This window comes from Castanea sativa, chromosome 7 (genome assembly GCF_040712315.1).
Source record: "Castanea sativa cultivar Marrone di Chiusa Pesio chromosome 7, ASM4071231v1".
NCBI lineage: Eukaryota > Viridiplantae > Streptophyta > Magnoliopsida > Fagales > Fagaceae > Castanea > Castanea sativa.
Window position 1 is genome coordinate 20457189 of NC_134019.1, and position 13753 is coordinate 20470941.

Here is a 13753-nt window from a genome sequence, read left to right on the forward strand (position 1 = left end):
TTTTTGGGTTTCCTACCACGGGTGTTTCGTGTTCGGTCACTCAAATACCCTCGCCTCCTTCTCTCTTTCTTGGACCTTTTAGAATCCCTTTTTCCCTTTCTCCCTTGTGTCTTTGTTTCTTTTAATACTCTCTCCACTTTTTCCCAGTGTTTTTCCTCTGAAATTACCAACCTCAATCTTGAATCAACCTCTCTTATTTATAGCCCAAGGTTAGTGGAAGAGCTATGATTATTTTCGTGGTGAGTGGGAAGAAAGGTCCAATGCTATTACTCTTAAGTGGGTGTTTAGTTGGGAATGGGAGGTGATGAGAGTGGCATTGGAACTGGTTCCACCGCTAAATGGACTGCCCGGCAGCGGCACTCCCTAGGCTTTGCAGAGCTCCCTGGGACTCAGCTCCTCATGAAATTGCCCTCCCCGACCAAGTAGGATATCTCCTTCACGGTTCATGTCATAATTGGTTTCGTGGCGGTTCCCGGATTTTGGTTGGGTGCTGAGGACCACCTAGACCATGTTCGTAGACTCAATAGAGTATGCGTTCACACATGATACTTTTGGCCTTGAGGCCCAACGAGCTCTGGGCCTTATACATGTGGCATTATTGTGATGAGTTTCATGGGCATTGGGCCTACAGAGGAATAACGTTCCGTACATATATATTCATAAATATCTACCAAATTCAAAAAATATACCCCTACGAATACACTTTGCGGAAAAGCACAAAATGTCATATTAGGATTTTCCGCTTAATAGTGATTAAGTGCACCAATTAAGAAAACCTTGAGCTTGGGGGTTCTATCCCTTATTATTACCCAGCAAAAAAAAAAAGTGCACCAATTAAGAAAACAATTTGCTTTCAATAACCTATTAAGATTACTTTCACCACAGAAATTGCATAAAAAAAAATTAGCAAAATCTCATAATTAAGCTTCTATACACATCATTATTAAACAAAAATTCCAATTGCAAAATTTTAAATATGTCATTTATTCGATTGTTTTCTTGACTAACCATATTTTTTCTGCCTGAGTAGGTGCCACTATAGAGTAATTTAAAACAACTATTGAGAGTATTTTCTCTTCAAAATCTAGAAATTTTACATCCAAAAGGATATAAATAAATTAGCTTAATCATACGCGCTTCGTGTGTGTGATGAGACTTTTTATTTTTTATTTTTTGGGTTTATGCATTTTACTCATGCTAGTTTTATTTAATTTTTTTTATTTCAATAAGAAGTTGTATCAGTACTTGACAACTAACGTGAGAGAGAAATGTGTAGGTGGAAGAAAAACTTTTTTTATTTACTTTTAATTTAGCTAAAAATTAGGAGTTTTTAAATTAATAATTTTACATGTCTAACCCTATGATTTAAGCCTTAGAAACGGATGAATTTGAGGATATTTTGGGTATCTAAATTGAAGATCCCAAACCGAGAAAGTCCCTTAATGGTAGTATAGATAGATAAAATTTAGCAAAGTCTCATAGTTCAACATTTAAATAGATCATTAAAAAAAAAAAATTCTCACTTCCACAACAACTAATTATTAAACCAAACTCAAATCAAATGTAAGTGATATAAAGAAAGAACATGTGATCAGGAATTGAAACAAGAAAACGCCGAAATGCATAAGCCATAACAAATTTGTTATTAAAAAAAAAATTATTTGACAAATCAACAATAACAAAAAGAACCATTAATGGGGAAAAAAGTGGTAGAATAAAACAATTAAAAATTATTCACCAAAAGATAAACAAAATTGAAGAAATAGAGAGAGTAGTGACCTTTTTTTTTTTTTTTTTTTTTTTTTTTTTTTGGATAGAACTTAGAAGGAGCATGTAAGAGAGGTGGAAAGGAAGTTTAAGATATCTACATGAAAAAAAAAAAAAAAAAAAAGAAGAAGAGGAAGGGTTGAAGGAGATGAAAGGTTGAATGGAGTAAAATGGTAGAATTTAAAAAGATATAAATATAAAAATTTATGAATGAATGAAGTGTATGAAATGGAAAATTTAAGAAGATAATGATTGGAGAAGATGAAATGTTGAATTAAGAAGACAACGGTCAAAGGAGATGAAAAGTTGCAAAAAATTAAATAAAAAAATGATGTTGATGACGTGACGCAATAGGAGCTTTGGAAAATTTATTATGAGGTTTCCATTATTATATATAGTAAAAATTTTATTTTCATATCTCCACACTCCAACACAACTTTCTTTATGTCAAGCTCCATCCCTATACCTACACAACTTTATTCAGAAGAGTAGATACACCTACTTTTAACAAAGTACTCCATTAACACAAGTTTTATATTAGTAATGTTGCATCCTAGCTAGCTCATAGCTTCTTTGGTGCATCAAATGACACTTCACTTGCTATTTTTGCCCCCCTTTGTTTAGCCATGTATAGGCCGACATGATGCATAAACTCCTGCAAGTAACACAAGAATACCTTTGAGAGTGGCTTCTATTCGTTCATTCACTCATTTTTGTATGAAACATAGTGAGGCTAGCACATATACAATTAAATATAGCTAGTTTTCTGAGTCATGTCCATAGCTTGGCGATTTGGCAAATATAGATGTTAAAAAATTTGGCAGAAATATTGTGACGTTAAGGTCTTCTTTTTCCTTGGTAAAGTTCCTATGAATTCCATTTACAAACAGGTTTTAGATTCATAACGAGTCCTTTTTAAAGTACCAAAGTTTGTATATTCCAAATTCCCTGTTTGATCTATGAGAAGGCAGTGTATGAGGAAGGTTAATGTAATCCTATTTACCTGGGGATGAGCTAAAGCTCCTTTGGTGTTTTTGGCAACTTGGAGAGGAACATCAAATGTAGTGCATCCACGGGAATACACCACTACATCCTTAAGAGGGGTGAGAAAACCAAGGTTTCTTGCAGATAATGTAGAGCAAACGAAGTCCAGAACACAGATATCTGTGCATATCCCTACAACCAATATCTACACCAAAAAGAAATCATGCTTATTAAAACCAAAAAATTAGGAAGATAAAATGCACTAACAACTCATAATTAACCAAGGAAAATAACATAAGGCTAGACAAGCTCCAGCAAATCTTTAAAATACTTACGGCTTTGATCTGATTCTTCTTCACCCAATCCACAAAAACATTTGAACCATCATCCTCGGTTGAACCCAAGTATCCATCAAAGCATTCTTTGCGCCTGATTGTTACATTAGGCTCATTCTCTAACCATCTCAGAGCTACACTTTAGTGGAAGAAACTAACATGAGAGAGAGAAAAGTTGGGAGGGTTTGAAGCTTGGTATATTAAATACTTAAACACATAACAGTCACACAAGTACACATCTCATATATGGTTAGGCCTTTGATTTAATCTATGAGTGAAATACTGCCAGAAAATCTGCCAACATGGAGATGATTATACAATCTAATGATTGCTTGGGGGCAAAGGAGGAGTTTTTCTTCTCCATCCTCAAGTTATACCACCTATAGGCTATGGCAAAGCATGTATAGACAATACAAACAGAGAATTCAAGACATGCCATAACAATAAAACTACACAGTCATCATAACTTGCCACCTTAACCATAAGCTTTAAGCTAAAACAGAACTAATTCTTAATTAAACAGTCTTCACTTCTTCAAAACTCCATAAAGTGTGATCCTAAATCCAAATTGTAAATGCAGTTCATGTTCAATCAAAAGATGAAATAAACGGCAAACACTCATCATATACAATATTTTCCCCAAAATTAGGCAGGGAAATAGCCAGGTTTTGCTCGATAAACCACAGCATATGCCATATGTTGCAAATTTTGGAGAGGGCTAATGCCAAAAGCTTATTTCATGTTTATTGTTTCTTCTTGACTCCAAGCTTTACAATCCTACACCTTATTTCTGGTTGGAGACACCTAAAAGAAACAAAACTGAAACATATTATACCACTATTAATGTTGCGTCAGGTTTTGGATCATACTCTAGATTTTGGATTATCATTGCATGTACCTCTTTGGAGTTATAGGAAATCTTGAATTACCTTTTCTAACAAGCATAGTCTGATCTCAGTGATAAATTATATGCATATCATTCATCGTTGATAAAAAAAATTTGGTCTTCCATGCAAACCCAAATATACAGAGAAACAGACAACTGCTTTGGACACCATAAATTACATAGTAATCATTCAACTGCAAAGATTACTTTGTCATGTTTGTGTGCGTGTAACCATGTACTTGGATATAAACAAATAGGCATGGAAAGACACTGTACAAAGGCATTAGACAAGAGAAAACAGGATTATATACCAGGAACCAAATTTGCCTCATCGGTGCCAGCAATGCAATGCGGAGGATATGGTTCCTCAGGCTTATCAGGATGATGAGAATCAAGAAATCCAATAATAGGCCTTTTCTTCTCACAGAACAATCTGGCCAGCTTTTCTGATTCCTTGATCATCTCTGAAATCTGGCTATTGGGCTCTCTTGGTGCCTGAAAACACACAACATGTTTCACACACAGTAAAATTCCAATTCTACGGCTCTTGTTAAATACAATCTTGCCAAAAGTTAAACCCAAGACAAGTTCTAACCAGGATCCATGATAAACCTAAAGGTGATATAGACCCTTTTGGAAATTTTTTTATAAACTACAAAATCCATGACTTTACAACCAACAATTACAACAAAAAATTTTATGTCTAAAGATTTTGAAGGTATTGATCTTCAACAGACTAGTTAATATCGGCTACAAAAGAAAGCCATTTAAAGCTAGCTTACCAGATTTCCAGCACCAACTGTGCAGAAACCATTACTGATGTCCACAAGTACAAGACCAGTCACATCTTGGGGTAAAACCACCGATTCCTGCTCAAGAGGAATCTCACTCTTCAAAAGCTCAACTGTTGGAGATACCATTTTAAGTTCTTGTTACTTAATTCACTTCACAGAGATATAAATGGACCAAGACAGAGATAAATTGCATTACACAAACGGTGAGTGAGACTAACACCACTGTACATGCGCATATTTATTTAGAAAGTGGGGTTGCATTATCTCGACCCTCATTTTATTTTCTACCCACTAAAATCCAAATTTGAAAAACTTATTTGATTTTCTTTGTCATTTTGGTAGAAAAGTCCAAAGAACATATAGAAATGTGCACATGCGTCCAAGGAGATCTTCATCATCACCCTGTGGTGAATCCAACATATCTGTTTTGGTTGAGCTAAAAATAGGAACGATGAAAAATAAAGTGAAAAATATTATATTTCACTTTTTGATTGAGGAAGAAAATAGAAGTGACAGAAAGTAGGAGAGAGTTTTCTCTCCTTAGTCTACTTTTTTTATCTTCTCAAATTGAGAAAAAAAAGAAAAGAAAAGTGTTCAGAAATTTATTTTATACAAATACCCTCGTTATTTACCGAAATAGTCTCACCTATCCTCACTTTACCTGATGACTTTTGCCTCTTCTCATTTGTCACTTTCTTCTCACAGCAAAGCAGCAACGTCATAGCACAGCAGTAACGTCAGGTTCTTTTTTTTTTTTAGGCCTTGTTTAATCAACACAACAACGTGACCTGATCAACTTGATACATTCAACTTCGTTGTAACAAAAACCACTTTTTACTCCTTGAATTTATTACCAGTTTAATGGACCTGGAAGCCATACACTACATGTATTTTAAGTTTTTAACTCAAGCATTTTTATGGCAATGGCAACTTCAGTTATATTACTTAAGACATTAGTTTTATTCTTCAAAAAAAGAAAAAGAAAAGGAACATGCAAGTGAAGAAAGTTTGCCCAGGGTCAAGTTGAATGGTTACAAAATCTTTTACCCACACAAGTTTGCTGACCACGTTTGAACAAGTGGAATTGCTTTGAACATTTGACTTTATTATTTACTCAATTAAATTTATACGTAAATTATTGTAATTTTTACATTATAATAATAAAAATTTATATGTATGATGTGGTAAATTTTATATTATTTAATGAGTGCAAATAAATCTATTTTTTACATATTACATAATAAGGGTATAATAATCAATTTATATAAATTATATTTTCCATCCTTTTATTTTTCTCTCTAACCAAACAAAAGAGTTTTCCACCCTCTCACTTTTCCAGTCTTCTAACCAAACACATAAAAGAAAAAAGCAAATATTTTCGATTCTTCTACTTTTCCATCTTCCCATTTTTCATACATAGATAAGAAGCAAAAAAGTATACATGTCCGTCCAAATTAACAGTCCAAAACTGGGCTGGTTTATCCACCCACTCTAATTATTAACCAGTAAAAACCAGGTTTACCATGGATATTCTTACCCAATATGCTTTTCTGAGTTGGGTTTCATAAGCATGATTGAGTCGAAACATAGACTGTCTTCCTTGTCTAAATCCATGCTTGCGGAGCGGGATTCTTTGCCACGTTCTGGTGGTTGAAGATATACTCTAGGAGGCTGCTTTCACTGTGCAATGCTTCAACCTTTTTCAAGTGTCCACTGCTACTGCGAACTGTCCAAGGCCTCTCAGTCTCAAACAAGGGAGCATGCTTTTGCAGCTCCATATATAAGTACGTATGTAGAATTCTAAGCACACACCCTGTTTCATATGGAAATTAGGTAGCTTCCTAGCTATTTATATTGATATTCTCCAAATGCACTTAGAGAAGAATTTTAAAAAATCTTATGAATCTTCTAATTTATTGGAATAAAATTCTATTACTTAATGAGTGTTTTTAAAAATTAAGAAATTAGGGTATTATAATTGTTACAATTATAATAATGCCAAAGGATGATGGTGGTGTGGTCATGTTGGTGGTGGCTGCAATGGAGAGCAGTGACAACAACGACAAGTGTGGTGACTATGCCATGATAATTATGGTGGTGTTGATGATAGTGGGTGATGGCATGATGGTAATGGTGATGACAACAATGAAAAAATGACAATGTTGATATTACTTTTTTATTTATTTATTTTTTTTTTTTATAGAAGATAGAAATTCTATTTTAATATAATCTAAGTATATATGTGTGTGAAGTTTCTTTTTGGAAACTTAAACCCTGGCTCTTGTCTCCCACATCCTATATCCTACAAGTACTTAATACTTATAGAGTGACTATCGCATCAAGAGTACATGGTAGTATATTGATATTACTTTTAAAATCGTAGGTTGTTTATAGAATTTGAACTTTGAGACATTTGCATGCTTGAAAGTAATCTGCAAAATTTAGTAGTGTTGGCATTTAGGCCCAAGCCCATTCTTGGACCCATTGTACAATCATTATACTATGATGACTATCTATCAATTGTATTGACTTCTACTACGATGCTACACATATATTTTACAAACATTAGAATTCTATGTTTGTACTTTTTTTTTTTTGAAGCCCTATATGTACTTTTTTTTTTTTTTTGGGTGGTCAAAAGGAGAACTTCATTGAACTAAAAAGCCTCTACAACCAAGGTTACAAATCTGTCATACAAACAGCCAGCAGCATCTAAACTAAGAAGCATTACAACATCAGGGGGGGAGGCCCTCTATATAAGCCCTCTCTACAGTACTTATCACTTAGTAATATATATCCAGCTATATATTCTTGATTTCATGACTCCAGCAAAGAGGTTCGGTAATGGGAGTGGGTCCTTGACTGGTAAGGCTTAGAAGGAATGATTTTTTTTTGCCGCACCTCTTTGCTGGAGGCATGGACTTGATATTATTATTTTATACAAGTGTTTTACTAATGTGTGTCTTAGGAAACTTTGTAAACCTATGGCATACATTTGCAAATTATTTTAAAAAAAAATTTATAAAAAGATGAAAAAGTAATTAACTGTTTTAACAAAATTTTCAATTTTCTATGAAAACTTTTTCAAAATAGATAATGTATTCCACTGAGTATTTACTGTTTCAAACTTTTTCAAAAAGTACATTAACCGGGCTGGATGTTTTCTACTGAGTTCAACGGTCTGTGGGCCCAATTTATTCTAAGGTGCCCTGGTCATTCTGCACAAGACCCCTTTTGGGCTTTGTTCTCTTCTCTTGCTGTTTTGTTTGGGTCATGACAAACCCAAGTTTTATTATCCTTGGAAGATCCTCTTTACAGTGGTTATCCTTTTTATTCTGTTGTAGGTTACTCTTATTTACACTTTATTTTGGACTAAGTGTGGGCTTAGGCTTTACTTATTCTCTTTCTTCTTTGGGAATTTGGGTTTGGCCCATTGAATCTTCTTGCTCCCACCTCCTTGGTATCTATGGGCCTTGTCTTGTTGGGCTAGAGTTCATGAAAAAACAAGTAGTGATTTTTATGAATAAATTTTTTTTTCATACGAACTTCGACTCTTCGAGGTATTATATAGAAACATCAACCAGTGTTATTGTAAAAGATTGAGATGCTTAAAATTTTCACTAGAAGAGGTCAAGTAATTAAATATAATGGTGAAAAACCTTGAGATCATCTTAGAGCATGTGCAATGAAAATTCTTCTAAACTAGGACGATACATAAAACAATAGGAGTTCAAAGTTTGTGATTGCTTCATGGAAAACAAGAAACCTTATTTGGTAACTTTTATATATAACCTTTTTAATTAAGAAGAATTCATCTCATTAGTAACGTCAAAGTGAACCCACCCTGTCTTGAAGTTCCTAAAAAACAAGTGTATTATTTTTAAAAAAATAGATGCAGCTATTATTACAATCTTTAAAAAAAAAAAATAACTACAAGCTTTTAAAATTACATCCAAAGTATAGAATTAGTGTCAATTTTAAATTATAAAATAAAGTAATAATTTTAAAAATTTATTTCTCGTATATGTTATTGTTAGCATTTCAATTTTTTTATTTTTTATTTTGAAAAAATTTATATGACATACACTTAGGATAACTGTGTTGTTTATTATCAAACTAATTTTGCGTCTACTTCTGATAACTGTGCTCTTTATTAATAGACCAATTTCAAATCTCTTATTCAATTATAAATTTTTTTTATCAATTGGACTAACTAGAACAATATTAACATTTCAATTTCAATTTATTTTTTTTCATTGTTTTTTTTTTGTTTTTGTTTTTGTTTTTTCTGTTTTTTTAATACCCAAAATCACATTGCTGTCACCTTATTCTTATCCCTTTCCTTTGGTTTCCAATCCTAAGTCCAAACTCTACAGACCCGGTCAGTCAGCACTCCGAGCACTGCATCTCAAATGACACAGCTCCTAAAATTCCAACCTTGGAACCACTCTCTGCCATAATATGCAAACACCCACAATACCTCTCAACCCATCTTCAACCTTCCCTCCAAACTCCCACCATACCCAGTTGAAGTTGCTTCCAAAACTTCATCTCCTTCCTCAAAGCTTATTCTATAGACCACCAAAAATGGCTTCTCTTGGTGGGTTTGGTTTTGGTGTGAGGTCACAAGTAGTGGGTGGTGGTGCTTCTTCTTCTTCATGTGGGGTTGATACTAATGGGTTGTGTACTTTGACAGAGTATGTGGGTAAGGAAGGAATGAATGTGGGAGATGATATGGTGGTCTTGCTTCATCATATTCAATATGCTTGCAAGAGAATTGCAGCTTTGGTGGCCTCTCCTTTCAATTCCAGCCTTGGGAAACAGAACACTCTTGCTGGCACTGATACTGGGTCTGGCAGGGATGCTCCAAAACCACTTGATATTGTCTCAGTAAGTTTTACTCTCAATGAATTGAATGCCAATGATATTGTTGTTGAATTTTGGATTTTTGTTGTTGTTGTTGTTGTTGCATACTTTATTTATATGGTCTAATGTGCTTGGTTTGGTAGTCTTATAAGGGCTTTGATTTTATTTTAAATGTGAGATTTCATTTGGAAAGGAAAATATTGGATTTTAGAGTGTGTTACAATAGAAAAAAAGAAAATAAGATCTTGCAGATAGAGGAAGAGACTGGAAATAAGAGAATTAACGCGGTTCGGACTAACAGGTTATGTCTTGGTTTTTGGAAAAGGCATAAATGGATGGTGGGAGTTGTTTTCAGGCTATGTTAGGAGGTGGTAGTTGGATGTGCCTTTTGGTACTATGAAGTGTTGTGTGGAGGGGTTGCTATGAGGGATTCGTTTGGTGATGTATTTCTCATAATAAAGGATAAAGATGCATCTATAGCTTTGTATTTGGGCTCACTGGAATCCTAGGTTTGAGTGAGCTTTCCAAGATTTAGATGTAGAATTGCTTAGTTCATTTTTTAATTTATTGTAACCAAATCAACCTTTGGGTGGTGGATGGGACATTTGTTGGAGGCTTACCAGAAATGGTAAGTTTTTTTTTTTTTTTTTTGAGAATGCAGAAATGGTAAGTTTGATGGTCATGTTTAAATAAAGTTTTGGCAGGGTCTAATGGCGTCTTTGGATGTGTGGAAGTTCCATTGAGAGTTGCTCTTTTTCATTTGGACATCTGCTTCAGGAAAGGTCTCAACAGCTGGAAATCTTATCAACAGAGAAAGTTATTGTTTGCTTCTGTATGTGCGAATTTATTGGGGTGGGGGACAGCTGTTCATTTTTTGTTATAATGTACCATGGCAAGAGGCCTATGGTGGTGAGTGTTTTCTCTTCTTTGGAGTCCGATGGATATGCCTACGATGGTTGTTGAGGTACTTGGTTCAGAAAGGGAGGTTTGGCAAACATAGAAGCAATAAGATTTGCAACACTGTCCAGACTTGCCTTATCTGGACAATCTAGGACAATAGGACTAACCAGACCTGTGGTATTGAGCTTTTCTGGAAGAAGCTTAAATTTATTTCTGAGGTTGAATGATTGGATGACTGCTATAGGCCATCTCCGCTCTCTCTCTTTTGATCTTTTAAAGTTTAGACTGTAACTTCTAGGAAATTTACTGTTTTGTTACGTTGTTTGACCCTTTTCTTTCAATAAATTTTTTTTTTTCTAGAGAAACTATGTTTTCTCTGCCACAAATAATAGTAAGAAAGGAAGAAAATATCATGACATCCAATATTTCTTCTTGTTAAATGTGCAGAATGAAATCATCTTGTCGTCTCTTCGCAGTTCTGGAAAAGTTGCAGTCATGGCTTCCGAAGAAGATGATGCTCCAATCTGGTTGACTGATGATGGACCATTTGTAGTGGTAACAGATCCCCTTGATGGTTCTCGAAATATTGATGCCTCAATTCCAACTGGAACAATTTTTGGAATTTATAATCGCCTTGTGGAAGTAGATCATCTACCCAAGGAGGAGAAGGCTTTGCTGAATTCACTCCAAGCTGGAGCTAGGCTTGTTGCCTCCGGCTATGTTCTCTATTCATCAGCTACAATACTCTGCACCAGCTTTGGTTCGGGGACACATGCATTTACATTGGATCATTCAACAGGAGATTTCATTCTCACACATCCAAGCATTAAAATTCCTCCACGAGGTAATTATGAATAAATTCATGTGAACTGTGTGTTAATAATGTAAAAATGCTATTTTGTACCAAGTCTATTTATGCACTATAACTCATTTTGCCTATAATAGAAATCATAAGAATGATCCAATTAGATTTGTATATGAGGTAAACTTTTTTATTACATACTGCCTGTTGGTTTCTACTCTTGTCTTGGAAATAGTTTTTGGCAGTCTCAATCACCTAGGGCTTGGCCTTGGAATAAACAGTGACTGAAACTTTTCATCTTTATCATGAATAACATTAGAAGTCTAACATACTAATTATTGCACCCAAAAAAGAAATCTGATAGGCATTAGTATATATTTTTACTAAAAGAGGAAAAATACTGCGAATGTCAATAAGCTGCTTTAGATTCTATTAAAGACAATTCTCTATCAATGCAGGACAAATCTATTCAGTAAATGATGCACGATATTTTGACTGGCCCGAAGGGTTGAGGCGATATATTGACACTGTGAGACAAGGAAAAGGCAGATACCCCAAGAAGTACTCGGCCCGTTATATTTGTTCTCTGGTAGCTGATCTCCATCGGACTCTAATGTATGGAGGGGTGGCAATGAATCCAAGGGACCATCTTCGTCTGGTTTATGAGGCAAACCCTCTAAGTTTTCTTGTAGAGCAAGCTGGGGGTAGAGGATCTGATGGTAAAATTAGGATTCTTTCAATTCAACCAGTTAAGCTGCATCAAAGACTTCCTCTGTTTCTTGGAAGTTTGGAGGACATGGAGGAGTTGGAGAGTTACAGGGATGTTCAACAGAAAGTAAATCCTGGTTATGAAGTTTAATGCTATAGTAATCCCCAAATTCCGTTGGTTATGGTGTAAATCAATCTGGGGTTCCTTTGTGTGACTAAAGCTCTCCATCTATCAAGAATTCAAACTTCTCATTACAAGTATGTGTAATCTAGCCAATCCAACCATCAAGAATTGTAAAATTCTTAACTGTTTTTTGTTTCTGCTATTCATCATACCTGTCTTCTCAGGAAATTAAAGTAACTTGAAGAGTTTAGATATGAAAAACTAGAAGCCTTGAAGAGATCTTTCTTCCTCTTTCCATGGTAAAAAAATGTGTTGTTTAAATTTTCAAGTTCACTATAGCATGTAAAGATTGTATACTCTTTATGATCTGTGTAATTTGTTTTCTGTAATAAAAGTATTCTATTTTGACATGTATTTGCAAAGTTCTGTCCAGTATCAAACAAGAGCTTGTACAAATGATATTGAAATTCTTAAAACTTAAGAGATTATTGCCATCTCTGGCGATTATGATGAGCAATATGGTGTAATAATCTTTGGTTGGCAAGTCAGCTTATAATTCATAACACTGTCATAGTAGTAAGGATTAAGATGTCATGAGGGACACATGCATTAGAAGAGAACAATGGCAAAGTGATTATTACTCTTCTTAATTATGTGAATACTTTCTCAGCAAAGAGTTTTGAGAAAATGGGAGTTGACACTATTTGAGGCGTTAAGAATTCACAATTAACAAATAAAACTGTAGAATGCCTGAATTACCTTTTCCTCTAGAAAATCAACTGCATTAATTTCACTCCAAGTCCAACAGAATAACATATCTTTAGTAAAAGCTTTTACATGAAGATATAGATGAAAATATTACAGCGCAGATGGCACAAACATTTTATACTCCTTGAGGTGGTTGTTTCACTGCAAAATGTCACGCTACACCTTGATTCACTATGAGATCACCAAAACCAACAGAAACACCAAACAGCTGAGACAAGAGGTTTCACTAAGGCATAGAATCTATCACATTTGTAAAAATGAATATAATCATCAGGTCAAGGTCAGCATAATCAGCTGACTTTCAATTGTTACAACAATATCTGGCTCTGCACCGCAGCATTTCATTTTACAATCAGCAAAGAGAGCAAGAAAGAAGAAAGCAACAAAGACTGAAAACCTGAGCTTGGCCACATTTGACTTGAGGTACCTATCTAGTTAGAAAGAAAGTTAAAGGCTTGAAGGGAAAGAGTATGGATTGGAAGGGTCTTTACTTGGAAATACACATGAAAGGGGTCTTAATTAATTAAGTGTGTTGTGTAACTCACCCCCCCCCAAAAAAAAGAAAAAGAGAGAAGGTGTAGTGATTCAACAAAGTAAAAAAAAAAAAAAAAAAAAAAAGTGTGATGTGTGCTGTGTGCTGTGAGTTGTGATATTGTTTTATTTTTTCAACTTAATAAAGTTGGTTTTAAGGTCCTTAATTTTTTATTTTGTGTTCAAAGTAAGAGTGTGCATCAAACCAACCAAACTAACAAAACCAACCCAAACCAATGCTTTAGGTTGATTTTCATGGGTTGGGATTTTATTTTGAACCTTGGGTTG

The 13753-nt window shown here is 34.5% G+C and overlaps 2 protein-coding genes across 2 annotated transcripts; one reads left to right on the forward strand and one right to left on the reverse strand.

Moving 5' to 3' along the window:
- Window positions 1–2125: 2125 nt before the first annotated feature.
- On the reverse strand, window positions 2126–5012 carry LOC142642543 (nicotinamidase 1-like). The gene is made up of 5 exons (XM_075816923.1): window positions 4755–5012; window positions 4284–4467; window positions 3087–3220; window positions 2771–2956; window positions 2126–2422 (listed from the first exon to the last, which is right to left on the reverse strand). The coding sequence occupies exons 1-5, from the start codon at window positions 4890–4892 to the stop codon at window positions 2330–2332; spliced, it is 735 nt and encodes a 244-aa protein (XP_075673038.1). The 5' UTR covers window positions 4893–5012; the 3' UTR covers window positions 2126–2329.
- Window positions 5013–9093: 4081 nt separating this feature from the next.
- LOC142642052 (fructose-1,6-bisphosphatase, cytosolic) lies at window positions 9094–12580 on the forward strand. Its single transcript, XM_075816405.1, has 3 exons — window positions 9094–9656; window positions 10980–11376; window positions 11793–12580. Exons 1-3 carry the CDS (start codon window positions 9228–9230, stop codon window positions 12191–12193), a joined length of 1227 nt encoding a protein of 408 aa, XP_075672520.1. The 5' UTR covers window positions 9094–9227; the 3' UTR covers window positions 12194–12580.
- Window positions 12581–13753: the final 1173 nt, after the last annotated feature.

What these genes read in the sequence shown, in the direction of transcription:
- LOC142642543 (XM_075816923.1), bottom strand. Translation starts at nt 4,892, where the DNA reads ATGGTATCTCCAACAGTTGAGCTTTTGAAGAGTGAGATTCCTCTTGAG. An exon ending in CAGTTGGTGCTGGAAATCTG is followed by an intron (nt 4,468 to 4,754) that starts GTAAGCTAGCTT and finishes GTGTGTTTTCAG; the next exon opens with GCACCAAGAGAGCCCAATAG. An exon ending in GAGCTTTAGCTCATCCCCAG is followed by an intron (nt 2,423 to 2,770) that starts GTAAATAGGATT and finishes TGTTACTTGCAG; the next exon opens with GAGTTTATGCATCATGTCGG.
- LOC142642052 (XM_075816405.1), top strand. Translation starts at nt 9,228, where the DNA reads ATGCAAACACCCACAATACCTCTCAACCCATCTTCAACCTTCCCTCCA. An exon ending in AACCACTTGATATTGTCTCA is followed by an intron (nt 9,657 to 10,979) that starts GTAAGTTTTACT and finishes TTAAATGTGCAG; the next exon opens with AATGAAATCATCTTGTCGTC. An exon ending in CATTAAAATTCCTCCACGAG is followed by an intron (nt 11,377 to 11,792) that starts GTAATTATGAAT and finishes CTATCAATGCAG; the next exon opens with GACAAATCTATTCAGTAAAT.